Raw genomic sequence first — 26,344 nt, forward strand, 5'->3', positions numbered from 1 at the left:
TGCTTTACACCCCTGTGCTGGAGCCAGCGCAGCCAACACCACCGTCTCCCCCGTCGCTTGGCAAAGAAGTGGCTGCAGGTCGTTTTGCAGGTGGACGGAGAGAGCCAGGGAGCCGCCTGGGCCAGGGGATGCTGCAGCACAGGGGACAGCAGAGAGGGCGATCGTTCATTGCATGTACATGCACGACTCGTAACGTGCACAAGCGCCCCAGCAGAGCAGTGACGCGAGCGCGGCAGGCGGCAGTGCAGACAAACGTGGCAGCAGCTGTCCTCCTCACAAATCCTTATTGCAGAAGCGCCGCGCGCTGGGGAAAGCCTCGGTGCAGGTGACGGGAAGGCCTCGGCTCTTCTATGACATGGTGATGGCCCCAAGGCAGAAGGCAGGTGTCACTTCCGCGGAGATATGGGTTGAGTGATGCATGAGGGCAAAAATAACCTGAGCTAGACCTACACCGTGCTGGGCTCTACGTCAGCTGTCACGGTGAACAGGTGGTTAAAAACAGCAGCCGGCAAACTTCACTGGGTTAGGGACAATGAAGAAGGGAACTGCAAACACAGTGCATCACGAGGCCCCTTTATAAACCCCCGGAGCGTCCACACCTTGAACCTGGTGCCCAGCTCTGGTCCCCGCAGCCCCAAGAGAAGAGAGAAGAGCTGGAGAAGGTGCAGAGCAGAGCAGCAAGGAGGCTGGGGGCTGCGGAGGGGCTTCCCGAGGGGAGAGACTGAGCCCAGGCCTAGGAGAGACGCCGGAGGGGACAGGAGCAGGGTTTGCACCGCACTGAACGGGGAGGAGAAAGTCCCCGGGGTTTATTCCTGCCCGTCTCTGCCCAGACAGAGCAGGAGGCCTGGCCCGGGCAGCTGCAAACCAAGCCCAGGCCGTCCTGACCCCCCCGCGGGGCATTTAAGGGGGGACTCGTGGCCCCAGACGTGGCTGAGCTGAGAGCGCAGCCAGATCCACCGGGGACCGGACACGTGCGGGAAGGAAAGGGGCACGGAGAGCGCTGGGGCAGGGAGCGAGGGGCCCGGCCTGTGTACCAGCCCTGCCGGGACGCTCCGCACTGGAGGAACGGGAAAGCCCCGCTCGGCCCCGGGCACTCACGGCACATGGGGCAGGACGGGCCTGGGTCTGAGCCAGGATGTGGCAGCTCGGATGCTGTCGTATCCTGCCCCCAAGCCCCAGGCCACGTGGGCAGAGGTGCCAGCAGCTTGCTGTGCGAGCAGGGCCGTGCCGGGGAGGACCGGTATAAAGCAGGCTGGGGGGAGGCAGGCCTGGAGCAGGAACAAAGGCACCTGTTGTCCGAGTCCCGCTGCGCTCGGGGACGCGGCGCTCTATAAACAAAGGGAATTGCGGCCAAGACAAACCCGGCGCTCTCGCTGCTCCGGATCTGGGCCAAGTCCCGTGAAGGCGATGGGGGAGCGGGGAAAGCAGCGGCTCCGTAGTCCCGTGTTGCCTGAACTCTCCTCTCGGCCAGACTGCTCCCTGCTCGAGGCCGCATCAAGTTGGCACTTTGATGAGCCAGGCCGGGTCGGGGCCCATGGCCCATCCAGCTCAGTAGCCGCAGAACTGGCAGCTTTCGGGGGAGAGCAGGGGGAGGGAATGGCTTGGTCCCATGGGGGGGAGAGGGCAGACCCCGGCCCCCATCCAGCCGCGTGGAGGGGAAGGGGCCTGTGCAGGGTTGGGAGTCTGGCAGCAGAGCGATGGTTGGTATTAATTGCCACTCGCTGACAAATTTCCCACCCCACGGGCTGGCTGCGCCGGCCGGATTTGGCCCCCAGGCTGGGGAGTGAGCAGCCCTGCTCTCGAGTGAGCCGTCCCATCCAACACCCCCCCGGCCTCCAGCATCGGGTTGGAGCCGGCAAGGACACGCCTGTCCTACAGCCGTGGTGCTATAGACCCCCGTCCTCCGCCCCCTCCTCTCCACACTGAAGGGTCCTGCTCCGGCTTGCAGGCTGCCCTTCTCCAGACCTTTTCTAGTTCAACTCGGCTCTGCTCTCTGCCTCCCCTCACCACAGCAATGGACTCCGCACGCTAATGCCACATTGCGCCTCAACGTATGGCAGGGAAACGACCAAGACTTGCCAAGGACAACCCCAAATCAGCCCTGGAAGGCAGACCAACGGAAAGGGGCTTTGAGGAGCCCATGCATGGGGCTTTGCTAGCAGAGACCCTACCTCTAGGACCTGAACTGGCTGACTGATGGGTAATTAAGACCCTAAGAACTGGCAGTTATTAGGTCAGACCACACGTCTGTCCAGACCATTCTCCTGTCCCAAAGCTTTTTTTGCTGCATTCCCATCCGTGGCAGCCCCACCAAGTCCCGGGACCTCCTGGTCAACCTCCTCCTGCCCTGGCCAAGCTGGACAGGACAGAGGCTCGGACCCGGCTCGTGTCCAGTCCCATCTGCCGGCGTCCGCTGGCTCCTGAGACCCGCTGGAGGGCCAGTGGGCGCTGGGGGTCGCTCTCTGCTCCTCGGGGCGCTCATCCTGGCCCCCGGCCCTCACTCCCACCCGTTTCCTTCCCTGCTCATCCCCGGGATCCCGTGCCAGGCCACTGGTGGGCCCCCACATTAAGGAGGTGCCCGCCCCACGTGGCGGGCAGTGGCGCAGCCTCCCCCGTGCAGCACCACGGCCCACGCGGAGGCTGGAAGGGGAGTGATGGGGTCTGGACAGGGCCCCTGCCCTGCTCCCACCGGCAGCCTCAAGCCCGGCATGCCCACGTCCACCCAAGCCCGAGTCAGCTACAGGGAGCGCGCATGCGCAGTTGGACGCTTTCGGGCACAGGCGACACGCATGTGCATTAGCAGTGTAAACAGAGCTAACAGGAAGAGTCGGATGCACAGAACCCGCAGAAAGGGGCACATGCGCACTAGGAGCTACCTCCGCCCGGCAACTGACAGCTGGGCTGAGCGCAAGCGCGGAAAAGTCTGGTACAAGAATGGAGGGAGGAGCCCGCCACTATCACGTGATCTCCTTCGGGCTGTAGGCGGTGAGTGAGCAGGGCTCATAAGCAGCAGCGTCACGTGTAGGAGGCGACAGCCCGCCGGTGTCACGTGGCCCCCGGGCGCAGGCGCAAGGGCGCGGTCCCGTCACGTGGCGCCGCCACAGCCAATCCGGCACCCGCGCCAGGCCCCGCCCCCGCCGTCCTGACAGGAGGCCCCCGCGGCGGCCGAGCTCGATAGCAGTATGGCGACCCGGGCTGAGGAGGCGCCGGGGCCCGCGGAGGCCGGGCCCGAGGCGGCGGCGGCGGCGGAGGAGGCGGCGGCCGTGGAGCGCCTGGCGGCGGCGCTGCGCCTCCGGCTGCGGGGCTGGGAGGCGGCGCTGGAGGCCGCGCAGCGGATGTTGGTCTGGGAGAGGCCGCTGCACAGCCTGGTCACGGCCGCCGCGCTCGGCGGCGCGCTCTGGTGAGCGGCGGAGGGGCCAGCTCCGGGAGAGGGGGTGGGCCCGGGTGGGGGGGGGTGTGGATACAGCGAGGAGGGCAGGAGCATCCCTGCTGCTGGGGTTGGAGTACGGGTCACTCCCCCTCGACCCTGTCCCCCCCCACCCCCGCGGGGAAGCCGTGCTCCCGGGGCTGCCTAGACTTGCACGACCCGGCTGCAGGGCCCCTGGCAGAGCCGAGCCGGGGGCAGGCAGCAATCAGGGGTGCTGCGAGGGGTGCCGGGAACGGTGACTGCAGGGGTCAGTGCGGAGCCGCAGCGGCCGTGGGCCACGCTGGGGCTGCGCTTGTGGAGCTGTGGGCTGGGATGACGGTGCAGCAGGCAGGCAGCACCAGGATGAGGACTCGCAGCCCCCTCCAAGCATGGCTGTGCCTGTGCATAGAGCTGGGAGCAGTGTCTCCCCTGGCACGTGGGTAACTGCTGCTTGCCCCTGTGTTGGCAGGGGGGCATGGCGAGTGGGGGCACCGTGAGGCTGGGGGCCGTGGCTGTGCAGGGAGCCGTGGAGGAGGAAGGAGGTGGTGTCCGCACCTTTCCTCCACAGAGCCCGCAGGCTTTGCCCCCGGGGTCTTGCCCGTTGCTGCCTGTGTGCAGCATCTGGAAAGCAGTGGGTGCAGCGTCCCCAGGCCATGGTCCCCACGGTACGGCAGGGTTGGGTCCACACACAGCTTGTTCCACGTGACCCAGGAAACCTTGGTGTGGTCCTCGGGCTGAAGCTGGCACCTGCCCTGTCTCTCAAGGCTGATGGCAGCCCCTCTCCGTGGCACAGAGCCTCGTGGGCTGTTTATCTGTGGATAACTGTGTCGCTTGCCTCTGGTGAGCATGAGCAGGCGTCTCCCTGACGCGAGGGAGGTGCCAAGAGGTCCAACAGGATTTGGCCTCTAATGATAAAGTGCTGCTGCCAGCAGCTGTAGTTAACTGGAGACCCATCCAGGGTCGCTTTTGGTTTTGGTGTGTCCTGGCTATATCGATGCACTTCATCCCGAGGCCGGGGCAAAGAGGGGCCTTGGCACCACTCCTTATTGGTGTGCGTTTGGAGGATGTTGAACTCTTGCTGAGCTGGGGGGCGTTGTGTTTGTTAGCGGGCATGTCCCTTGCACCCCATCCCTTCTGACATGGGCGGCTGCAGCAGCGAGCAGAGAGGATGGGCGGCTGCAGCGCAAAACATCCTGTTGATCTGCATAAACACAGATTTCAGTTCACTGGCAAAATCTTCCCAGTCTGAGGTTTCCCAAAGAGGAAAGGACAGCATGGGCAGGGAGAGGGTTAAGACTCAGGAAGGATGAAGGGAAGGTACTCGCCCAGATATCCCGTGCCCTTCCATGGGTTGCTGAGCTTCTGTTCCCTTTCCCTTCAAGTTATCCAGGTTGGGGCTTCTGAGCCTTGAGCACAGGGCTTTGGGGCTGGGAGGTGGGTGCAGGGTTGGGCCGGCCTGCAGACCAGTGTCGGGACCTGCTGGTGTGGAAGGAGTTGAGGGCGGCTGGGTGCTGACTACAACATTGGTTGAGGACGGGATCTCTGGGCTGGCTTGTTGCATCCTGGCACCTCTGTGAGAGAGAGATGGGAGTTCTTGGGCTAATGTTGAGTGAATGCACGTGCTCCATGGAGGCCAGTGAATTGGGAGGGCCTGGCCTTAAGAGTGGGGCTTGGGCACTGCCAAACAGGGTAGAGGAGCAGCTGGAGAACTGGCTGGTCAGTGACTGGTGACCGCCAATGGTGCCTGAGGGTGGCTTGGATACCTCTGGAGGACACAGCCTACCAGCCCCCACATTGCATCTCTGCAGTGTCACCCTCGCACTCTGTCACGTAGGCATCTCCTGCAGCCCTCGCACCTGGAAGGAGAGGCACCCGCTGATGTCACACAGGGTCAATGCCCCTTTGGAGGGGAAGGGAGAAACTCTTCTGGACTCTCACAAGAAGCAGCCTTGTTCGGCCTCCCTCTCCTGAGAGGAGACTCTGGCTTCACAAGGGCAAAGTCTCTGGCTCTCCTCATTCCCTGGTGATCCTTAGTCCTTCCAGCTCAGAGCTCCTCGCTTTTGGTCAGTTTCTGGGAAGAAAGGGTAGGGTTTTTTGGGTTTTTTTTGTTTTGTTTTTTTTTTCTTTTAAAGGGATGGTGGAGAGGGGGCTTGTTGGAGTGCCAGCGTCGTAAACCGCACAGCAGACTGCTCCAAAGCAGCCAGTCTCTATCATGCCATCCTTCCCTGGACTCTTCTTTGTCCTCCCTGGGAACTTCTCCCCTGGGGACATCTCTGACACACTCCAGCTCTCAGCCTCGCTCATTCTCCTCCAGCCCATTCAACCCCACTTGCCACAGAACAGTTGCAAAACTCTGGTGTTCACCTGAAGGCAGCAGATACCAGAAACCATGAAACGTGAAGGCAAGCAGAGAGCAGTGTCTGGGTCCCACTGCCAGGCCCTGACTGCCCTCTGCCCCAGTTGTGGGGAGGGAGAGAGCACGGAGCTGTCCTGCTTATGGAGCTATTTACAAGAATTATTCTGAGCAAAGCCTGCCTGTATGGGGCTGCCCAAAGAGCTCCCGCCAAGACCTGCAGGCCTAACCCAGTCCACCTAGCTTCCTTTGTCACAGTGGGCAAGCTGCAGAAGGACCAAGACCCAGAGAGGTGATGTCCTTGGAGACCCAGGTGGTCCTTGGTGGTCTCTGCAGACAGATGCTGCAGCTGTTTGTGTGCCCAGCTGCAGCACTGGATCCATTCCTCAATAACATCTCTCTTTCTTTCCAACCCCCCTCCCCTCCCAGGTTGTTCTCCTCAACTTCCCTGCGGCCCCTCTTCCTGCTCAGCATGTCCCTGCTTGGCTTTCTCTTGCTGGAGCGGTGGAAGCCCCGGTTCCTGTTTGACTTCTCTGGTAAGTGACACGTGCAGCTGTAGGTGGCAGCCTGGTGCCCATCACTGGCATTCCCTGCCTATATTACTGCCACTTTGGCTCTCCCCTTGCTTTACTGTAGGCTGGGGAGTGGCTGCTGACTTGATCTTCAGGAGAGCCCAGCGGGCTTCTTGGGATGGTGGCACGTATGCGGGAGGCAGTGAGCAGTGGCTGGGGCAGGCAGAGTCTCTCTGGGTACTGTTCTAACTGCTGGCTCATGCAAGGCTGGCATGGAGAGGAACAGGGCAAACTGGCCTGAAGCGTTCAGATCCAGGGCTTCTCTGCCAGCTCAGTAGCCAACCTCCTAGGAACCCATGCATTGTGCTGGTGTCATTCAGATAACCCTCCCTCTGCCTCCACGGCATTCGGCTGCCTCAGGTTGGCATAGAACCATGTTTCTTGCGGTCTGTCTTCTACGCCCTTTGGTGCAGTGGGTGGGGGGAAGATTCCGGACCCAAGGGCAGCTCAGCAACATAGCAGGCAAACTCCGTGTGTGCGCCTCAGGTCTGGGCTCTGTTCTTGGACAGGCTGTTGGCCTGCAGCCCTGTTGGGAGGAGGTGGGAAGAAGCAGCCGCCTTCCACTGCAGCAAGGCAGCAGAGCAAACAATGGGGCACAATCACGCGGATACAGTTGGCTCATTGTACCAGCCTCATTAGCCAGCATCTGGCTCCAGCAAGTGAGTGTGACAGGGACCAGCTTGTATAATTTTGCATAGCCTGGTCCATTTATGGCAGGGCCCCTGCCCACATCCAACATGCCACTGCCACATGGGAAAATGTTTCACCAGGCTTGGATTATCTTTCTTCCCAACGGGTGGGCACCAGGGACCAGCTCTGGATTATGGCTCTTCCTGTGTGAGAGGGGTGGGGAGGGGAGTAGTGCCCTGGGGGTGACCTTAAAGGAGGTGCTGTTGGGCCACACAGACTGCTGAGATTATGGGGACCATGAAGGTCTCTGCCTCCGTGTTAATCTTTTTTTTTCCCAAAGCCGTTTGTTTGTCTCGGGCACTTCCTGCAGCTGGGCAGAAAAATTCAGCTGGTCCCTTTCACCTCTTGGGCCTGGACGCCAGCAGGATGCTGCCTTCCAGCACGGCAGGGAGAGGCTTCAGGACCTGTGTTACAGAAGCCCCCTTGAGTTGGGGTTGTGTCAGGCTCCTGAAGTCGGAGGCCTGGTGTCCTTTATGACATGGCTTTATAAAAGTGGGGGAGGTGAAGCAGCTCTGCTAAAGTGCCCAGATCTAAAGCTCGGATTGCACGGCAGCTAGACAACAACGTGGGAATCGGCTTATAGCAAGCACAGAGCCCTGAGGGAAGCCGAGGGGCATTAGGGCTCATCCCCTGCTCCCCATCCCCCTACCCCTTATCTCTTAGTGCAGTGCCTCTACATGCTGTCTCCCTGCTCTCATCGGGGTGGGTCAGAGTGGCTTCCGAGTACTTCAGCACTGGTTGTGCTGTTCAAAAGCAGCCTAGTAGCAGTGGTCCAAGCTTTGTCAGCTCTGCCTAGCCGGAACTGTGTTCCCTGTCCTCACCCCCCGTCACTACCCATCCCACCCTCCTAGCACGAGGTGCCACAGTCATGTGAGTAGCGGGTGCTGCTTGGGCCTGGCATCCTGCTCCAACATGGGATCACAGCCTTATGGCTTTGTTCCTCAACAGTCCCTGCAGAGCCTCTCTGGGCACTCACATAAATGGGTCAGGGCATGAACAGCGTGTGGCAGCTGTGTGTCCCCCAGGGGCCGGTCAAAGCCTGTACGTGTTCCCTCCAGAACTGCAGACCTTGCAGGAACCCAGGGCAGTGCAGTCATGTTGGCCATGGGCAGAATGTAGGAGGCATGCCACATACTCTGACCATGTCCCACCCCACCAGATGTGTCCCTTTGGCTTCCTTCCCCCCCGCCCCCCCGGGTCCTGGCTGCAGTTGCAGCTTGTGAGCAGCATGGAGGTGTTTCTCGGAGTGAGGATCTCCCTGGAGCTGCACTGATGCCCCAGGCCACGGCACGGAGTCGGAGTCCTCTGCTGCTGCTGCTTCCCACATCTGCAGAGGTGGGGAGGCTGCCGCAGCCCCCTATTGGTGCTGCCGTGAGGAGCCTGGGCTGAGAGGGTGGTTGGTACTTCTGTCAGGGCTGATGCCCAGGATCTAGGAAACTGCCTTCTCCCCCATGCATGTTTTGTTCAGTGCCTGTGGCAGCTGAGTCTGGCTGACCCACTCATCATTAGCAGGGAGCTGAAAGGCCTGTGTGTGAGAGTGCAGGAGGGAGTAGGGGGACACAGTCCATGTCCAGATGCTCCCCTGGATCAGGCCTGGCCTGACTGCTTGCCCTGCTGGGTTGGTCAGGCTCCAGGGGAGGTCATACAGGGCTCCTGAGCCCCTCCTATAGCCACAGCCCAGGGCCTCGGCTCCCCTTTGCCCTGTGCCTCTCACTAGGGAACCCCGGCTGCGCTGGGCTTCTCTGAGGCATAGCCTCTGTCTCATGTCTCAGCCCAGCTGACAGCTCCATGTATTTTTATTGTGCTTCTTTTTTGGCATCAGACTAAAAGATCCCACCTGAGCTCTGCTATGGGGGTGCCTTTGGCGCTGCACAGATCCCTGCCCCACGGTTACCAGGCTTGTGCCCAGGAAGCTGTTCTGTGCCTCAGCCCTTTGGTATTCAGCAGCCCCCTCCTGCCACCCCTGACCCCAGTGGTCTCCATGCATCTTAGCAGGCAATGCCCCCAAGGCCTTGGCACCAGAGCTGGCACTTGGCTGCAGGGCTGGGGAGGACAGTAATAAACCTGTCCTGAAACTGCCGAGGAGCATCCTGCATCCCTCTGGGCCCTGTATATGAGATGAGCAGGGGTTGGCAGGTACCAGAGGCTAGGATACAATCTGCACTCAGTCACTTCACTGCTCCCTTCCCAAGGTGGGGTCACAGCTCATGTTATGCCCAGCCCAGGGACCATGCAAATAGCTCCTCCCCATCCTGTCAGTAGCTGGAACCCAAGGGTTGTGGGGCCAGACTGCGTGGCTTTGGCCACTTTGAGGAGGCCTTGCCTTTCAGAGACCTTTGTGCTGCTCCCTGCACCTTGGTTCATGCCAGCCCTAGAGCTGCATTCAGCCTAGTCCCTGCGGGCTCATGAGTGTACAGGAAGGTCGCTGGCTGGTTCCAGGGAAACTGCAGCCAGCTCTGCTCAGCACTTTTTCATTTGGCTGCCTAATTTCTTCTGCTTTCTCCCTGCAGCCCAGCCCTTGGAGGAGCCAGGAGGGGACAGGTAAGCTCAGCTGCTGCAGCATTGCCGGAGGTCAGGTGTGTGGGAGGGAAGCTCCCAGCTGTTGAACCCTTTTCCGTCTCCTCCTGCCCCCTCTCAGCCCTTGTTGGTATTGCCCTCATGGTCCTGGAGATGCCATCCCCCCAGCTGACCCCGAGCAGGGTTTGCAGCAGTCCCAGCTCACTGGCTTGGGGACTGCGCTGGAAGATGCTAGAAAGCTCCGTGCTCTTCACGTGATGCCTCTGGCCCTTGAGCTGCCAGGATTTCTGGCCTAAATAAAGCTCAGCAAAGAGGATCTTGTCCTGGCCTATTTTAGGAATCCCCCCTGAGAGGAGGAAATCCCTCGGCTTGACTGGTAGGGCAGCAGCGCCACCTGTAAGGGCCTGCCTGACTGCCAGTACCGAGCTGTTTAACTGTTGGCCCCAAGTTCTGGGGTGCAGCTCACTTGATACAGGGGGCCAGGGGCTCCTGATGTCCTGTCCCAGCTCTGATGCTGCCTCTTCCTGTGCCTAGGGGCAGACTTCACCCGTCTGCCTGGGTGTTCCAGCCAGTCCGGGGGGGGGAGAGGTTGATTGTACAGCAGCAAGGTGCCAAGGTGTCCACTGGTTGAGAGCAGCTTGGCTGTACCCTATTGGATCCCAGGAAACCTCAGATCCCAATACCCTCAGAGCAAGAGTGGAGTTCACAGAGCAGTGGGGCTTCATTAGCGTCCTTAAGCCTGGTGCTCAAGGCTCGTAAGGGTTTCTGCATCTGCAGTGCTGCGGGCCCTGGTGAAGGGGGCTGCATCACAGCTCTGCCCTCTCATACTCATGTCTTTCACCAGTGAGGGGGCGACAGGGGCCCAGCCCCACCTGCTCAGCATCCCGGAGCTGTGCTACTGTCTGGCTGAGAGCTGGGTCACCTTCAGGCTGTATCTGCAGGAGCTGCTGCAGTACAAGAAGCAGAATCCGGCCAAGGTAATTCAGGCCCACTCATCTCCCCACAGGAACAGCTATGCTGTCCTTGGCAGCTTCCTCCCCAGTGGCCTGGGAGAACCAGGGAGGGCTGTGAGGGCCTGGCATTTGGGAATCCATTGTGCAACTTGGCAGGTGGCTGTGCCAGGTGCCGGTGAGATGGGAGCTGTGCCCAGGGGTGGGAGCAGGGCAGGCCTTGGCCTCTGAGAAGATAGAGGGTGTGGAGCTGCCTTGCTAGACCCCCTACCCCAAGACTGGAGCTACTGCAGTGTCTCCAGCAGTGGGCCTGGAGGCAGTGGCCAGTGGACTGTGGCTTACACCAGCGTCCTTCCCATGTGGCAGTTCACAAAGGATCCTGAGGCTTGACAGCAGCCTGCTTGGTGCGTAGGGTCTGGGGGCCACTGTCCTCAAACGGATGACCTTGCAGGATGTGTCCTGTGCTGCTCCAAAGGGCTGAGGACGGCTGGGCTGGGCCTTGCACCCCTTCCAGCTCATCTGAACTGCACCTGGGGCTGGGCAGGTGCTCAGCTGCTGGGAGGAGTCTCAGGTCCCCTGGGCTGGCTGTGCCCGGTCCCCCAGTGTGTCATGGGAGGACCCAACCTCTGAAGATGCTTCTGCCATTACTGTCCCGCAGCTTCCCTGGGCCATGGCACCAAGTGTCCCAGAAAGCGTCGGCCCAGGCCACAGGCTGTTGCAGGCCTCCAAGGCACTCGCCCTTATGCTGTGCCCCAGTGCTGAGAGCTCTTGTCAGGGGCACAAGTCCAGCTAAGGCCTTTGCATCCCCTCCTGTGCCTTAACACTGGTGCAGCTGGTGAAGTGCTGCTGAGCAGGCTCCTGGCACCTGCTGTACAGGCACTTTCTGCCCCTTGGATCACAGAGAAGTGGAGCGGGCAGTGCTGTGGGGTCACATCCAGTCCAACTCCTGCCTGAGGCAGAACCAGCCCCATCCAAACCACACCAGACAAACCCTGTGTCTGACCTCTGAGCCACATGTCCGTCACCGCTGACATGACACTGGATGTGCCTCTCTTCACCCCTCTCTGTCTATCCCCCAGTTCTGTGCAAGCGTCTGTTCGGGCTGCCTCACCCTGGCTGTGGTTGGGCACTATGTTCCAGGCATCATGATCTCCTACATCATCTGTGAGTAGATGCCATGTAGCCATGACCTGGCTGTGCTGGCAGAGGGCTCGTGACCTTCCCCCATTGGGTGTCCCATGCTAGATAGGTCACCATGCAGCCCTCTTGTCCCCAGGCCCTCTAGGGTCCATTGCTGCTTGCCTTGAGCTGTTAGCAGTGCCGCTGTGTAGCTGGTTGAGGGAGCTGTGGTGAAGCAAAGCCCTTCTCCACTCCTCAGCAATACTGGGTGCCCAGAGGCAAAGAAATGCTGTTGCATTTAGCCTCGGCAGAACCGAGCCCGTGTGTGCCAGCCCTGAGGAGAAAGGGCTGAGGAAAGTGCTTGTGTATTTAGTGCTCAGTCTAGCAGAGGCAGTGGGGAGCAAGCTAGCAAAGTGCTGTAAGGACCCACAGCTTTTAAGTGTCCCCTGAAGGAGCTAGGCCATGGGAAAATAGGCAGCTGGCCATGTTGGCAGCCACGTAGACAGCAGGGCAAGGTGGCACCTTGGAGACCAACTCATTTGGAGAGGCAGGAGCTTCCATAGGTAACAGCCAGCCTGCCCAGGCACTAAGCACTAGCTTTTAGTTAAGCTCATGACTCCCTGAATTAATCTCTGAGGTGCTGCCTGCTGAGAGGGAAGCATAGAGCTCTTCTCTTTGTGGCCCCCAGGATGCCTGGACTCTGGCTGGCTGCAATTGGCCGCAAGTTCCAGGCTGCTGCTATTTAAAACTATCTTTTAATGCACGTTTCAAATCAAGTCAGCACATAGAGAGCTGTAGCTCCCAGCACTTCCCACCGGCTGGGACTAAGGCATGCTGCCTGAGCCAGGGAGGGCTGGGGCCGAGGCCAAAGCACAGTGCTGGGAGTGCCCTACCTGGGAAGGCTCTCTGGCCCCGTATGGGACAGGAGCCGGGCCCCTTAGTAGAGCTGCAGGTGGAAGCTCTGTCCCCGCAGCAGGCTAATGGGCCCGGCTTCTCTTGTGTCTCCAGTGCTCAGCATCCTGCTGTGGCCACTGGTGGTTTACCATGAGCTGATCCAGAGGATGTACACGCGCCTGGAGCCTGTCCTCATGAAGCTGGACTACAGCATGAAGGCCGAGACGCTGCATCTCAAGCACGAGAAAAAAAGTGAGGCACTGGCTTCTCCCCCCACAGGTCAACCTAGGGGAAGGGCAGGGGGGCACATACATGCATAGGAGAGCAAAGCCCAGCTGTCATCAGATAGGCTGTGCTCAGGCTGGGAGGTGGCACTGAGGAGATCTCCCCAGCGTCCTTAGGAGACCTAGCGGAGCCTGGCAAGGCTCTAAGGAATGACCAGTAGGGAACAGCCCTGCCTGGGTTTAGGGAAGGGGCAGCAACGGGTGTGATGGAGCCAGGCCACAGCTGTGTAAAGTGGTCTGTCTACTTCTGTCCTTAGGGCGGCAGGGCAAGAGCGAGCCGGTGGCCGGCGATGACCCGATGGCAGAAACGGAGAGTGAGAGTGAGGCAGAGCTGTCTGGCTTCTCCCCGCTGGTAAGCGCAGCAGAGGGGCCAGGCAGGCTGCTGCTCCTGCACCTCGCTGGAGAGCCCAGTGTGGCCGGGCCAGGCTTGTGGCAGCAGCAGCAGAGCCAACGTGCATCTGCACCTCTGGGCACTGGCGGAGACTGGAGTGAAGGCACCAGAGCTCCTCTTGGAGAGCAGCTGTTGTCACTGACTTGCTCACTGGTGGTGCAACACGGTTGCCTAGGCACAGCCTGTGTGAGTGCAGGTCCTGGGGGCTGTCGTGCAGTGGGTGCATGAGGAAGGGACTGTCTGGCACTGCTCTCAGGGCCTGCTCATGGGCTGTGGTCTTTCCCTGACACCCTCAACCCTCAGGAAATGCGCAGCCCTGGGTTATTCCCACCTGAGTCGCATCACCTTGGCTGCAGCACCTGGCATACAGAGGCTGGGGTGGGGATGAGAGGCCTTGGCCCCTGTAGTGCTGCAGCTGCCTACCCTCTGCTCCCCTACTTTGCAGGTGGATGTGAAGAAGACAGCGCTGGCCCTGGCCATCACGGACTCGGAGCTGTCTGACGAGGAGGCTTCCATCCTGGAGAGCGGGGGCTTCTCCGTGTCCCGAGCCACCACCCCACAGCTAACTGACGTGTCTGAAGGTAGGCAGCAGATCCACGTCCCCATTGCCCCACATGCTGTCCTGACGTCTCCCAGGACCAAGTCACCACCACCACTCGCCCTGTTGCCTTTCAGACCTGGACCAGCAGAGCCTGCACAGCGAGCCCGAGGAAGCCTTCTCCAAGGACCTGGCGGAGTTCCCCTCAGTGGAAGAGTACCATTCCAGAGACCTGGGTCCGGCGGGCGACGAGGAGGCCTTTGGGGTGCCCCTGGGCCCTGAGCTGGCCCATGCCGCCCGTGAGCTGGACTCGGCTGAGAGGGAGGTGGCAGACGCCGACCTGGCACTCCTGCGCCTGGCGTCCCCGCTCCACTTTGTAAATACGCACTTCAACGGGACCGGGCAGGCGGCGCCTAGCAGTGCAGAGGCCCCGCCCACCTCAGGCCCCGGCCTCGGCCTCCACCTTGACGCGCTGAGCCAGGAGATCGTCACCACGGCCATCAGCACAGTGGTACAGAACACCCTGTCGGCCCTGCTGCGCTCCTCGGAGGCCAGCGAGGGGCCCTCCCTCTCCGAGTTCCTCCCTGCCGAGCCGGAGGAGAGACTGAGTTTCCAGGCGCAGCTGGGCGAGGGCGAGGCAGCAGGGGCCGGCCCGGCAGCGTCACCCCAGGACGAGGACGAGGAGGCTGACGACTTTGAGTTGCTGGATCAGAGGGAGCTGGAGCAGATGGATGTGGAGCTGGGCCTCGGAGAGGGGCAGGGAGCCCCAGAGCCTCCTGCCCCGGCTGAGCTGCCACAGCAGGAGGAAGAGGGGGCGGCAGCAGCTGTGTCCTAGGCCTGCTCCACCACCGCCGGACAGGAGGACGGACGGGGCCGTGCGGCGGGTGTTGGTGTCCGTGTTGCCCGGGACGGCCGAGCGTCAGTGTTACTGTGCTGTGTCTGGACTGCCCGCCCCCGCATCCTCCCGGCCCGCGCTCGGGCTCCTGCCCGGCCCCTCACCCCGCTGGCACGGAGCCGGCCGGGCCCCTCGCCACACCTCCTGCGCGCTTCCTCGTCCTGGTGCAGTATTTGGGTCGTCGTCCGTTCGTCGTTGTTTGCACGTGTCCCCGGCTAGGTGTAGTTGCCACTCGCTCCCGCGGGCCCGATGGGCAGACGTGGAGGGTTTTAATGGCTCAAACTGTGTACAGAACGTTAACTGTCTGTGGTTTAGTGCCAGGGTGGGGCAGGCATTGGGTTTCACAGGGAGGGGGAAGGGGCTTGGGGCTGGTGGCCCCTGGGCCTTTCTTGGTCAGGGCGCAGCCTGAGCGCTGCTCGCAGCAGCCGTGGCGCTGCGGCGTGCCTCGGTCCTGCTGCTGGCGCCTCCTTTGTGCTCGGTGTGGCCCAGCCCTGGCCGCAGCTCTCCCCACTCGCACCGGGCAGTTGCGGCTTTGGGCACTGGGGGGGGGGGGGGGACCAGATTCCTACTTCTTTAATGGAGTAACGTGTCCCACGCGCCGTCCGCACCTGGTGCAGCTCCGAGCCCTGCGCTGGCCGGTCCCGCTGTGCTGCCCCCGCGGGCGCGCGGTCCCCTCCTGCCCTGCGTGGGCACCCCGGCGCCGCTGGGCCCAGCCTCCGTCCCCCAGCAGCCGCCGCTTCCTGTGGCCGCCGGCGAGGGCAGCCCGCTGGGCCCCGCTCCTGCCCTGAGCGAACCGGCCGCCGTGAAGAGAAACCCCGGCCGTGACGGCGTGGGGCTGCGCAGCGATGGGGGCCGGGAGCACGAAGCCGGGACGCCCCTGTGCTGCGCCCCCACCCCCCGGGCCGGGAGGCCGCCCGGGCTCGGGGTGCCTGCGGGGGCGGGGCCTCCAGGAGCTCCGCCCCCAGCCGCGCGGCCCGCCCCCAGCGCGCTGCCGCCACGGGGCTGGGAAGCGCCCGGCGCTAGGGCCCGGGGTCTGTCCCAGCCGGCGCGTGACGCCATCGCGCCGCCAGGCGGAAGTGGGCGGGGCGAGTGGCCGGTGGCCGCCATGGAGCTGCCGGACCTGGGCGCGCCCTGCTCGGAGGCGGCCTGCCGGCGCCTGGGTGAGCGGGGGGCTGCGGGGCCGGGGAGTGGGGGGGTCCCTGGTCCGGACCCCCACTGACCACCCGCCCCCCCCCCAGACTTCCTGCCGCTCAAGTGCGACGCCTGCGAGCGGATCTTCTGCGCTGACCACGTGTCCTACGCGCGGCACGGCTGCACCTCGGCCTACAAGAAGGTGCGGGGCGGGCCGCGGGGGGCGGGGGGTCGTGCGGCGCGGTGCGCTGACACCCCCACCCCCCCCCAGGATGTGCAGGTGCCCGTGTGCCCGCTGTGCAACACGCCGGTGCCCACGCGGCGCGGGGAGATGCCCGACGCGGCCGTGGGCGCGCACATGGACCGCGAGTGCCGCGCAGACCCCGCGCAGCGCCCGCGCAAGGTACGCCCCGCCCCCCCCGCCACGCAAAGTAGCACCGGGCCCCGCTTATCCTCGCGCGAGGTGTGGAGCGGACCCGCGCAGGGCAGGGCCGGGCCGCCCGCCCGCCCGCCCGCGCCCACCCCGGCCGTGCGTGCCGTGCCGCCCGCGCAGATCTTCACCAACAAGTGCGGGAAGCCGGGGTGCCGGCAGCGCGAGATGATGCCGGTGCTGTGCGAGCAGTGCCGCCGCAACTTCTGCCTCAAGCACCGGCACCCGCTGGACCACGACTGCGCCGGGGCCGCCCGGGCCCCCGTCTCGCGCGCCGGGTGAGGCTGCGGCGGGGGCGCGGGGCGCGAGTCCGGCGTGCTGGGCCGGGGGGGGCGGGGGGCCGCTGGCGCTCACGGTCCATCCACGCAGGCACGCAGCGCTGGCGAGAGCCCAGGCGGCCGCCGCCCCCGCGAAAGCAGCCGCCTCGTCCGGCCACGGGCCGTTCTCGCGGGCGCCGCCCAGCCCCGCCCCCCCGGCCTCGGGCAGGTAGGGCGCCGCGGCGGTGGGGCCGGCCAGTCCCGCCGGTGGGTTCGGGGCTCGGTGCCGCCCGATGCTGACCCGGCTCTCTCCCGCGCAGCGGAGGCAGGGGGGTGCCAGCGCCCCGCAGCACTTCGCCCCCGGCCGCGGCGCTGCAGAACGGCCTGGTGAGTGGAGCCCGGGGCTGCGTCCAGCGCCACCCCGTGCTGGCGGAGGGGGCAGGGCTGGTAGCACCGGCCCGGGGCTCACCCCCCTGCCCAGCCGGGCAGGTGCCACGGCCACGTCCCCCTGTCCTTGCAGAGCGAGGAGGAGGCGCTGCAGCGAGCCCTGGCCATGTCCCTGGCGGAGGCCCCCGGGTCGGCGCAGGCCCCCAGGTACGAGGGGGCTGTCCCCAGGGTGGTCTGGGGCTCCAGGACAGGTTGCAGGGGAGGGGTGGGCTGGAGGGCCCGAGCAGAGAGAGGCTGGACGGGAGGATCGAGGCACGGCTGCTGGCCTTGTCCCCAGCCCCAAGAAGGGGTCGCCAGCTCCGTGCTGCTCCCCAGCGCCACGGTGCCGCTTCCTTGCGTGTTTTGTTCCCGGGGCGGCCGCCTCGTCTTGCAGCCCCGGGTCTCGGGCCGGGCCCTGGGAGCCTGTGGCTTCCTGTGGCTACTCTGTGCCGGCCGCATGGGCATCGCGGGAGGGCCCCGCAGGCTGCTCGCCCCCGCGCACCCGCTCCCTGCCCTGGCAGCCCGGCTGGCCCGTGCGCCCCAGGGCTCAGCAGCACGGCAGAGCTCACGCGGCCCTGGCTCTCCCCAGCAGCACGCAGGAGGACGAGGACCTGGCGCTGGCCCGGGCGCTGTCGGCCAGCGAGGAGGAGTACCGGCGGCAGCAGCAGGTGAGCGGAGCTGCCCCGCTGCGCGTGCTGCTGGCTCGGGAGTCCTGGGCCTGGGGTGGAGCGAGGATGCTGGTTGGGGGCACTGACTTCTCTGCGCTGTCCCACTGCAGGGCCAGAGCCGGACCTTGAAGCCGTCCAACTGCAGCATGTCGTAGAGCCGCGGCGGACAGAGCTGCGGGACCCTGGTCCCGGCCGTGACGGGGGCTCCCCCCCACTTTCAGGGCTATAAACACATGACCAAAGGCTGCCGGTGCCTGGCCCCAGGGATGGCGTCACCGCTGCGCCCGCCGGCACCCGGGGCTGTGAACACAGACCAGACCCCTGTAGCCGGTGCCCAACCCACCTGCGCTCCATGGGGCTCCAGTCCATGGTGCAGGCCCTTGTCCAGCCGGACATGAGGCTCGGGGGCTTTTGGACTTGCTGAGCTGGGGCCCCAGCCTGTCTCCCAGGGGTGCCCCCCATACACACACTACAGCACTGCCCGGGCTGGGGCACGTCAGCCTTGGTGCTTGGACCTGGGGGGGGCTCGGGGTTCCCTCCGCTGCTGCCAGAGCTGACGGGGAAGCGCCTTGGTGGCCCCACCCGGGGAGGGGGGCGTCCTGTGGCCCCCTGCGGCTCCAGCGCTGCCTCTCCCTGCCTGGCCCTCGTGGGAGCAGTGACCAGGCTGCCTGGGGCTCCAGGCAGGTCTGGCACCACCCCCTCCTGGGCCAGCTGTTGCCCCTCTGGCTGCCCCCAGCTGCAGCAGGGCTGCTGTTTCCCCCTTGGCCCAGCCCGGAGGCGGAGGCGAGCTCTGTGCATGGTGCTGCTTAGAAGGAAATAAAGTGCTAGCGCAGGTCTGGGCTCAGTGTCGTGGGGGCTGGGGGCCCTGGCCCATGGTGCTGCAACCGGGGTCTAGGGTGGGCCGAAGTGGCGGCCGGCTGGGCCCTGCCAGGGGTTCACGTCCGCTGCGCAGGGCCGGGGAGGAAGGTGGCGACTGCAGCTGGGCCCTGCTGCCCAGGCCCGCACCAGCCTGGAGGCAGACAGTGCCCTGACCCCTCGGGCTTCCTCCCAGGGGCTGGCCCAGAGGCAGCGCCACTGCCCAGCGCCAGCTGTGGTGGCTGCTGGCGGGTCCCCAGTCCCAGGGCTGGGCCAGGACCCCTCCCCAGCAGCTGGGGCAGCTCCTGCCATGTTTCCCCTCCACGCCCTGCCTGGGGAAGCTGCCCACCCGGCTGGGGAGCACAAAGCAGGGGCAGACCCAGTGCCTTCCTGCCCCACAGAGATGGGGCAAGGACTCCTAGGTCCCGCCCCCATCCAGCCCCTCGCAGGGGCAGCCGGGAGCTTCCTCTGTTCTCCCCACCCCCACCCAGGGCATGGGATGGGGACAACGGGCGTCCCTGCCCACGAACCCAAGCAGAGGCCAAACTCATAGCAAACTGTCAGAGACAACAGGTTCAGTTGGACAGAGCAGGCACAGTGTGCAACGCCCCCGGGCCTGGGCAGGGGCACTGCCAGCCACTGCCCCCCACCCGGGGCTGGCAGGAGCCCTGAGCAGCACCACCCCCCCTCCCCGTAGCCCAGCCCGTGACGCTTCCCAGGCGGCCGCGGGGACACGCCAGCCCCCGTGCAACGTGCAAGCAGCCCCTGCGGGCGCTGGGCACTCAGGGAGGCGCTGGGTCCTTCTCGGTGCCGCGGTCCTTGCTCTCGGCATCAGCGTCGGCCCCAGCCTGCTGCTGCAGCCACATCCCGGCGTACACACCGCCGCGGTGCACCAGGTCCTCGTGCCTGTGGGGGGACAGGGCGTGAGGCTCCTGGCAGAGCTGGGGCAGCGGGGAGCAGCAACGTGGGTGGGGGGGCCTCACCTGCCTCTCTCCACGATGCGCCCATCCTTGAGCACCAGGATCTGGTCCGCACCCATCACGGTGGAGAGTCTGAGGGGCCAGGACAGAGCTTGGACTAAGGGTCCCGGCACCCGGCCCTGCTCCCCGAGCACCCCGCTGCGCCTGCAACTCTGCATGGGAAGACTGCAGCAATCTCTCCTTAGACCCCCACCCAGCCCTGGCATCTCCCCCATGGCTGCCCTGCTTGCAAAGTGCAGACGTGTCTCCCCCCAAGCCCCAGGCTGGACTGGGGCAACACCCCAGTCTTCCCAGCCCAATGCCAACAGCGATGAGAGCCCCCGTCTCAGCATCCCACGGGTGCTGCACCCCAGGGCCAGGCTGGAAGGAGGTAACTGCCCCATACCCTAGCCCCAGCCCCACCCCACGCCTCGACCACCCACCTGTGGGCCACCACGAGGGTGGTGCGGTCAGCGCAGACCTGGGTCAGTGACGCCTGGATGTTGCGCTCCGTCTCCGTGTCCAGCGCCGACGTCGCCTGGAGCCACAGGGACACGCGTGGGGGCCGTGCAGTCGTGTGGCACCAAGCCACAGAGCAGGCACAGCCAGCACAGGCCATGGCTTGACAGGAAGGGGATGGGGGCTGCCCTTACCTCATCCAGCAGGATGATGCCGGGGTCCTTGAGGAGGGTGCGGGCGATGGCCACGCGCTGCTTCTCACCTCCGCTCAGCTTCAGGCCGCGCTCGCCCACTTGCGTGTCATAGCCTGGGGGCACAGCCGGGTGTTACCGTGCCCCAGCCCCTGCCACGGGTGGGCTGGTGGGCAAGGGAGGTGGCTCAGCTGCGTCCCCCAGTGCCCTTGGGGCACCACCCCAGCATCCCCCACCCGCGGCCCGGCGCAGCTCCCGGGTGCCCGCTCCACACCCGTGGGCTTCCGGCCTCACCGTCGGGGAAGGAGAGGATGCGGTCGTGGATGTCGGCGGCGCAGGCGGCTGCCTGCACGTCCTGGTCGGTGGCGCCGACGCGTCCATAGCGGATGTTGTTGGCGATGGAGTCGTTGAAGAGCACCGTGTCCTGCGGCACCACGCCCACGTGGGCGCGCAGCGAGGCCTGGCGCACCTGCCCGCAGCCGGCCGTCAGCCGGGCCTGCGCCGGGCACCCCCAGCCCAGGGGCCGTCGGGGGGGTGGGGCGGCTGGACACCCGCAGGCTGGGGCTGGCACCGACGGGGCGGTGGAGGGAGACCCGCTCGGGAGAACCCAGGAGGGCCGTGGTGGCGCTGACCTTGGCGATGTCCTGGCCATCGACGCGGATGCAGCCGCTGCCCACGTCGTAGAAGCGGAAGAGCAAGCGCAGCACGGTCGTCTTCCCCGAGCCTGACGGGCCCACCTGGCGCGGGGACACGGGGGAGCCGAGCAGGGCCGGGGTCACGACTGACCAGGGACGCGGCCCTCAGCCCCGCCCAAACCCTGGGGGCTGGAGGGGGCCGATTTACCCTGCCTCCCAGCCTGGGGGTCCCACCCTTGCCTGCCCAGGGCACCGCGAGCTGTGGCTCAGCGGGGAGACCTGTCTCCGGGCCCCCCCACGGCCTGGACCGGTCCCGGCAGCCCCCGCCTGCAGCCAGGCCCCCCCGGGCCGCACTCACCAGCGCCAGGGTCTGTCCGGGCATCACCGAGAAGGACACGTCCTGCAGGATTTCCTTCCTGGGGGCGAGCAGGGGTCAGTCCAGGCCTTGGGGGCAGCTGGCAGGGCCCGGCCCCGCACCTGCCCCCCCCTCACCCGGCCACGTAGCTGAAGTGCACGTTCTCGAACTCGACGCGGCCGGCCTGGAAGCGCAGGTCCCCGGCGTTCACCGCGTCCTTCACCTGCCGGGCAGCGATGCCGGCTCAGAGCCCGGCGCCGGGGGCAGTGGGGGGCGGAGGGCCGGGGCGGGGCAACAGGGTTGGGTGGGGCTAGGGATTGGGTTGAGGCTTTAGGGCTGGAGATGGGACTAGGGATTGAAGCCGGGCCTTAGAAACCTAGGGGGCAATAGGGCTGGGGGCTGGACAAGGGATTGGGGCTGGAAATAGGAATGGGGGTAGGGCAAGAGGGCTGGGGCAGGGATAGGGCAGGGCAATAGGAGCATCCACCTCCTGCTCCTCGTTGAGGAGATCGAACATGTTCTCCATGTCGACGAAGGAGCTCTGGATCATCCTGCGCGGGCAGAGGCAGGCGCTCGTGGGGGACCCACAGGGCCGGGGGGTCCCACAGCTGGGACCACACACAGCCGGGGGGGCTCCGAGACCAGGTGGCCCGCGCCCGGCGTTGCCCCCACTGCCCCCTCACCTGTAGTAGGTGCCGAACCAGTTGAGCGGCGTGTAGAGCTGGATGATGTAGGTGCCGAACAGCACGAAGTCGCCCACCTGCGAGAGACGGGGTCAGAGCTGGGCCGGGGCAGGGGCCGGGGCAGGGGCCAGGGGCCGGCCGGGCTGGGCTCACCTGGAGCTTGCCCTCGGAGACGAAGTAGGCGCAGAGCAGGGAGCCGGCCAGCAGCCCCAGGCCGATGACCAGGTTCTGGGTCTGGTTGAGCAGGGCCAGCGACGCGTTCACCTTCCACTCCGAGCTCTGGGCCCAGGGGCAGAAGGGCGTCCCCGTGAGAGGCTGCCCCCCCCCAGCTCCGGGCCCCCAGGGGAAGGGGCCTGCGGACCTTGTGCAGGCCAGCCCCGAGCCCCAGGAAGTGGCAGGGCGGGTGGCACCAGCCCCATGGGGACAAGGCTCCAGCCCTGTCCCCTGCAGGGAGGGGAAGGCTGATCCCCCTCGGTCTTCCCTTCTGCAGACTCAGTCAGCCCATTTCCCTTGGTCCCTCCTCACCAGTCCTGTCCCCCAGCCCCACAGCCACTTTCATTGCCCTCCTCTGCACTCTCTCTCCAACGTGCCCACATCCTTTCTGTCGTGGGGGCCCACAGCTGGACACAGGACTCCAGATGTGGCCTCCCCAGTGCCAGATAGAGAGGAAGGATCACTGCCCTCCTACCCACGCAGCCCCGGATGCCGTCGGCCTTCTGGGCAGCAACAAACCATTGCACAAACCCATCCCAAACCAGCCCGTCCCCCGCCCCAGTGACACGAAGCCCGTCGTCCCTCCGGCCCCCGCAGCCGGCACAGGCGAGGCCTCGCGTCGTGGTGCCGCAGGGCCCAGCGGGCAGAGGGACCAGAGCTCATCCCTGCGCGCGGGGGCATCACCGATAAGCAGCCGCGTCCCAGACCGGGGTCACAGAGCTCGGCCCGGCTCCCCGGCAGGGGGGCTGCGGGTCGTGGGCAACGCGAGCGTCTCGGGTCGGTGCCCGAGGGCCCCGCCAAGGGCAGGGGCCTGTCCCCAAGCGGCCCCACCCTCGCGCCACGTCACCTGGTACTTGAGGATGGCGGCGTTGAACCGGTCGACCTCGTAGCTCTCGGCGTTGTAGTACTTCACCTGCGACACACGGGCTGGGGTCAGCCCCACTGTCCGGCCCCGCGCAGCCCCCCGCTCCACCCAGGCCCCCAGCGCCGTTACCGTCTCGAAGTTGAGCAGCGAGTCCACGGCGCGGGACTTGGCCTCATTGTCCCGCGCGTTCATGTCCCGCCGGAAACGCGTCCTCCACTCGGTCAGCAGGATGGTCAGCGCTGCGGGGACGGTTCACGTCACCCCGGGCCCCCGGGCCCCCCCGCCCCCCCAGTGTCGGCACTCACTGAGGTAGAGGCTCATGCAGAGGAAGACGATGAGACCGAACCAGGCGTTGAAGGCCGAGGTGAAGTAGACGATGCCGATGACGATGTCGGCCACGGTGGGCGCGATGCTGAACACCACGTAGCTGCCCCGGGGGGGGTGTCGGCCTGGGGGCTCCTCCACCCCAGCCTGGCCCCCCCTCCCCGGCAGGGACCCGGGACCCAGGAGGGGGCAGGGGGCGCTCCCTCTCCCACCTGGCCCCACCCTCCCACGATGTGATGCCACACCCCCAGATGACCCGACCCCCCCCACCCCAGGGCCTGAGGCCACATCCCAAACTGGCTCCGCCCCTCCCAGCCCGAGGCCCCGCCCACCTGAGCAGGCTGTTGGCGCTGGCGGTGCCGCGGTCGACGCTGCGCAGGACCTCGCCGGTGCGGCGCCCCAGGTGCCAGCGCAGCGCCAGCCCGTGCAGGTGGGCAAAGAGCCGCAGCTGCACGCGGCGCGTGGTGAACTGCTGCACGCGCACCCACAGGAACGACCGCAGGTTGCTCACGAAGCCCGTGGAGCCTGCGGGCGTGGGGGTGTCAGCGCGGCCCCCCGCGCCGACCCTGCCCCCGCGCCGACCCTGCCCCCGACTCACCGGCGCCGCCGCCCTGCAGGAACTTGAGGGCCACGTAGGTGCAGACCGTCCAGGCCAGCACGTGCCACGGGGCCGCCGCGGTCAGCTCGTTCACTACGGGGACGGGGGAGGTCAGAGCTGGCACCGCCAGGCGGCCCTGGGGAGGGGTCCGGCTCAGCGCGGCCAGCGCCCCCCACCCACCCGGCGCCGCTCACCCACGTTGCGGTAGCAGAGCGGCACGAAGAGGTTGACGACGCGCTCCAGCCCCAGCAGCAGCAGGCAGAGCAGCGCCAGGCCCTGCAGGCACCGGCTGCCGCGTGGCCACACCAGGGGCAGCAGCAGCCCCAGCTTGTGCCGCAGCCCCTGCCACGTGGAGCGGCCCCGGGCCCCAGGCCCCAGCAGCGGCTGCAGGGAGAAGGGGGCAGCAGGGTCAGGGGTCCCGGCTGCCCCCGGGGCAGGGGCGGGGGCGGGGGGGGGCAGGGGCAGCACCTGGGTGGGCTCCGCATCCGCCTCCGCCTCCGCATCCGCATCCGCCTCGTCCTGGTTGATGAGCAGCTGGCGCGGCTTCGGCGGCAGCCCCGGCGCCTTCAGGCCCAGCACGAAGAGGGCGAAGGAGGCCACGTAGCGCAGCGCCCACAGGCCCAGCTGCACCTGCAGGGCCCGGCGTCAGCCCCACCGCCCGACCTCCCAGTGCCCCCACTGCCTCCTGCCCCCCGGGACAGCAGCTCTGCGGGGGGCAGAGAGGGGGAGGGCCTCCAGGCTGGGGGAATTGCGGGGGTCACAGCACTGCCTCGCCTGGAGCGTCCCGTCTGGGGCTGCCTCCCCCCGTGGGGTGTCAAGAGGGCTTTGGGGGGGCAGCCCCCCCGGCCAGGCTGGGGCTACCTGTGCTTGTGCTAGGGGTGGGCAGAGGGGGCTGCTCCAGGGCTGGGGGGGGCAGGCTCCTGCTGGATTCTACCTGCCCCCCCACCATGACTCAGCAAAATGGAGGAAGCCAGGGGCTGGGCCCTGCAGCTGCCTCAACACCCCCCCCCCCCCCCGGTGCAGTGCCCCCCCGGTCCCCCACCTCCAGCACTGCACAGCACCACTGCACTGACCCCTCCCCCTCACTGCAACACTGCACAGCCCCTCCCCCACCACCACCCCAGGCCCCCTGTGCTACCCCTCCCCCAACAGCCCCCTGGGCTGCATCCTGCCCGTGACCCACCTTCTGGCGCTCGTCGCGCAGCCCCCACCACCAGCGCGGGCTGCGCCAGGACACCAGGGCCAGGTTCTCAGCGGCGAAGGCGAGGGCCCAGAAGAGCAGCAGTGCAGCGCCGTGCCCCCCCGCCGGCGCCCGGGCGCGCTCCAGCAGCAGCAGCGCGGCGGCCGCGGCCCAGCCGGCGGCAGAGAGCGCGGCGTGCAGCACGGCGTAGCCGTAGACGCGCGCGGCGCCCGCCACGTCCCAGAGCAGCGCGCCCAGGGGCAGCGCCGCCAGCAGCAGGGACAGCAGCAGCTGCGCGCGGTACAGCCGGGAGCGCGGCGCACGGCGCGGGACGGGCGGGCGGGCGCGGCGCGCGGCCTGCAGGGCGCCCAGGGGCAGGCACAGGCCCAGCGGCGCCGCCGGCACCAGCGTGAAGAAGAAGCAGGGCGCGAAGCCGCCCTGCGCCCAGGCCTGCGCCAGCGACGCGTCGTCCTCGCAGTAGCCGCCCAGTGCCATCGTCCTGCGGGAGGGGAGGGGCGCGTGGCATGTGGGCACGGGGCGGACGAGGCCCCGCGCCGGCATGTGCAAGCGCAGGCCGGGCTCGCGGACTTGGATGTACGTGGGAGCACATGTGGGCAGAGGTGTGAGCGTGGGGCCACTGGTGGGTGCAAATGTAGGCTGGGCCCATGGGCTCCCACGTGGCGGGTGCGAGCGTGCATGCAAGCGCGTGCTGGTCCGGGCATACACATGCATGGGTGTGAGCATGGGGCACTGGCGTGTGTGCAAATGCAGGCTGGGCCCGCAGACTCGCAGGTGGGCATGAGTGTGCGTACAAATGCGCACTGCTCTGGGTACACACACAGGGGCGAGCACGGGCGCAGGGCCTGCAAAGGGCTGTGAGCGCGGCCCTCCCCCCCCCGCGCAAAGGCTGCCGCCGTGTGCGAGTGTGGGGCGGGCGCGCAGAAAGGTGCGTGCACACACAGCCGGGCCTGGCGGGACACACGCACCCCCGGCCCGGCCCCGGCGCGGGCACACGCACACACACGCGTGCGGCCGCCCCCGGGTGGCGCGGAGCCCCCGCGCGTGTCCGCGATCGGCCCCCCGCCCCACGGGCCCCCCCGCGCTCACCTGCCCGCCCGGCCCGGCCGCAGCGCCGCCCCGCGTGGAGCCCGCCCCGCCCCGCCCCGCGCAGCCCGCCGGGTCCTAGCGCCGCCGGCGCCGCTCCCGCGCGAGGATCGCTGCCCGTGATCCTACCGCCCCGTGACCCCGCTCCCCCGGACCCGGGGGGGCAGTGCCCAGCCAGCCCGTGGGGCACCGGGGGCCCTCGGGGCGGCCGGGCAGCGCTGGGCCATTCGTAGCTCCTGCTCCCGAGGGGGCTCAGCCCCAGCCCGACCCCGCGGGGCTCCTGGCGGGGCGGCTAGCGCGAAGGCCCGTGCCGAGGCCGGGCCCGAGTGGTGCCGCGACGCGGAGCCCGCCACGGCCCCCCGTGGCACGGGCCGCAAAGGCCCACAGACACGCAGAGGCGGC

General features: G+C 66.5%; 3 protein-coding genes across 7 annotated transcripts; 2 read left to right on the forward strand and 1 right to left on the reverse strand.

Moving 5' to 3' along the window:
• Positions 1–6: 6 nt before the first annotated feature.
• RETREG2 (reticulophagy regulator family member 2) lies at positions 7–14,903 on the forward strand. 2 transcript variants are annotated; one of them, XM_090046185.1, is made up of 9 exons: positions 7–2,985; positions 6,189–6,295; positions 9,532–9,562; positions 10,383–10,515; positions 11,568–11,652; positions 12,616–12,753; positions 13,043–13,137; positions 13,622–13,757; positions 13,852–14,903. In XM_090046185.1, the coding sequence occupies exons 2-9, from the start codon at positions 6,232–6,234 to the stop codon at positions 14,547–14,549; spliced, it is 1,380 nt and encodes a 459-aa protein (XP_089902311.1). In that variant the 5' UTR covers positions 7–2,985; positions 6,189–6,231; the 3' UTR covers positions 14,550–14,903. The 2 variants fall into 2 exon arrangements, with proteins under 2 accessions (XP_089902311.1, XP_089902310.1); XM_090046184.1 differs by lacking the exon at positions 7–2,985 and adding an exon at positions 3,022–3,400.
• Positions 14,904–15,031: 128 nt separating this feature from the next.
• On the forward strand, positions 15,032–18,355 carry ZFAND2B (zinc finger AN1-type containing 2B). Of its 3 annotated transcripts, none has more exons than XM_090046187.1 (9): positions 15,032–15,769; positions 15,848–15,942; positions 16,012–16,143; positions 16,294–16,448; positions 16,540–16,656; positions 16,748–16,814; positions 16,948–17,021; positions 17,443–17,521; positions 17,632–18,355. In XM_090046187.1, the coding sequence occupies exons 1-9, from the start codon at positions 15,715–15,717 to the stop codon at positions 17,674–17,676; spliced, it is 819 nt and encodes a 272-aa protein (XP_089902313.1). In that variant the 5' UTR covers positions 15,032–15,714; the 3' UTR covers positions 17,677–18,355. The 3 variants fall into 3 exon arrangements, with proteins under 3 accessions (XP_089902313.1, XP_089902314.1, XP_089902315.1); XM_090046188.1 differs by having other exon boundaries at positions 17,446–17,521; XM_090046189.1 differs by lacking the exon at positions 16,540–16,656.
• Positions 18,356–18,923: 568 nt separating this feature from the next.
• On the reverse strand, positions 18,924–26,000 carry ABCB6 (ATP binding cassette subfamily B member 6 (LAN blood group)). Of its 2 annotated transcripts, none has more exons than XM_090046182.1 (20): positions 25,946–26,000; positions 24,842–25,337; positions 24,127–24,288; positions 23,853–24,042; positions 23,659–23,751; positions 23,393–23,585; positions 23,042–23,163; positions 22,866–22,975; positions 22,719–22,784; positions 21,812–21,937; positions 21,659–21,735; positions 21,463–21,526; positions 21,113–21,198; positions 20,979–21,036; positions 20,618–20,722; positions 20,280–20,454; positions 19,989–20,101; positions 19,779–19,873; positions 19,360–19,428; positions 18,924–19,282 (listed from the first exon to the last, which is right to left on the reverse strand). In XM_090046182.1, the coding sequence occupies exons 2-20, from the start codon at positions 25,331–25,333 to the stop codon at positions 19,159–19,161; spliced, it is 2,520 nt and encodes an 839-aa protein (XP_089902308.1). In that variant the 5' UTR covers positions 25,334–25,337; positions 25,946–26,000; the 3' UTR covers positions 18,924–19,158. The 2 variants fall into 2 exon arrangements, with proteins under 2 accessions (XP_089902308.1, XP_089902307.1); XM_090046181.1 differs by having other exon boundaries at positions 19,360–19,521.
• Positions 26,001–26,344: the final 344 nt, after the last annotated feature.

This window comes from Crocodylus siamensis, chromosome 4, assembly GCF_052110815.1.
Source record: "Crocodylus siamensis isolate JL-2025a chromosome 4, ASM5211081v1, whole genome shotgun sequence".
NCBI classification, from domain to species: Eukaryota; Metazoa; Chordata; order Crocodylia; family Crocodylidae; genus Crocodylus; species Crocodylus siamensis.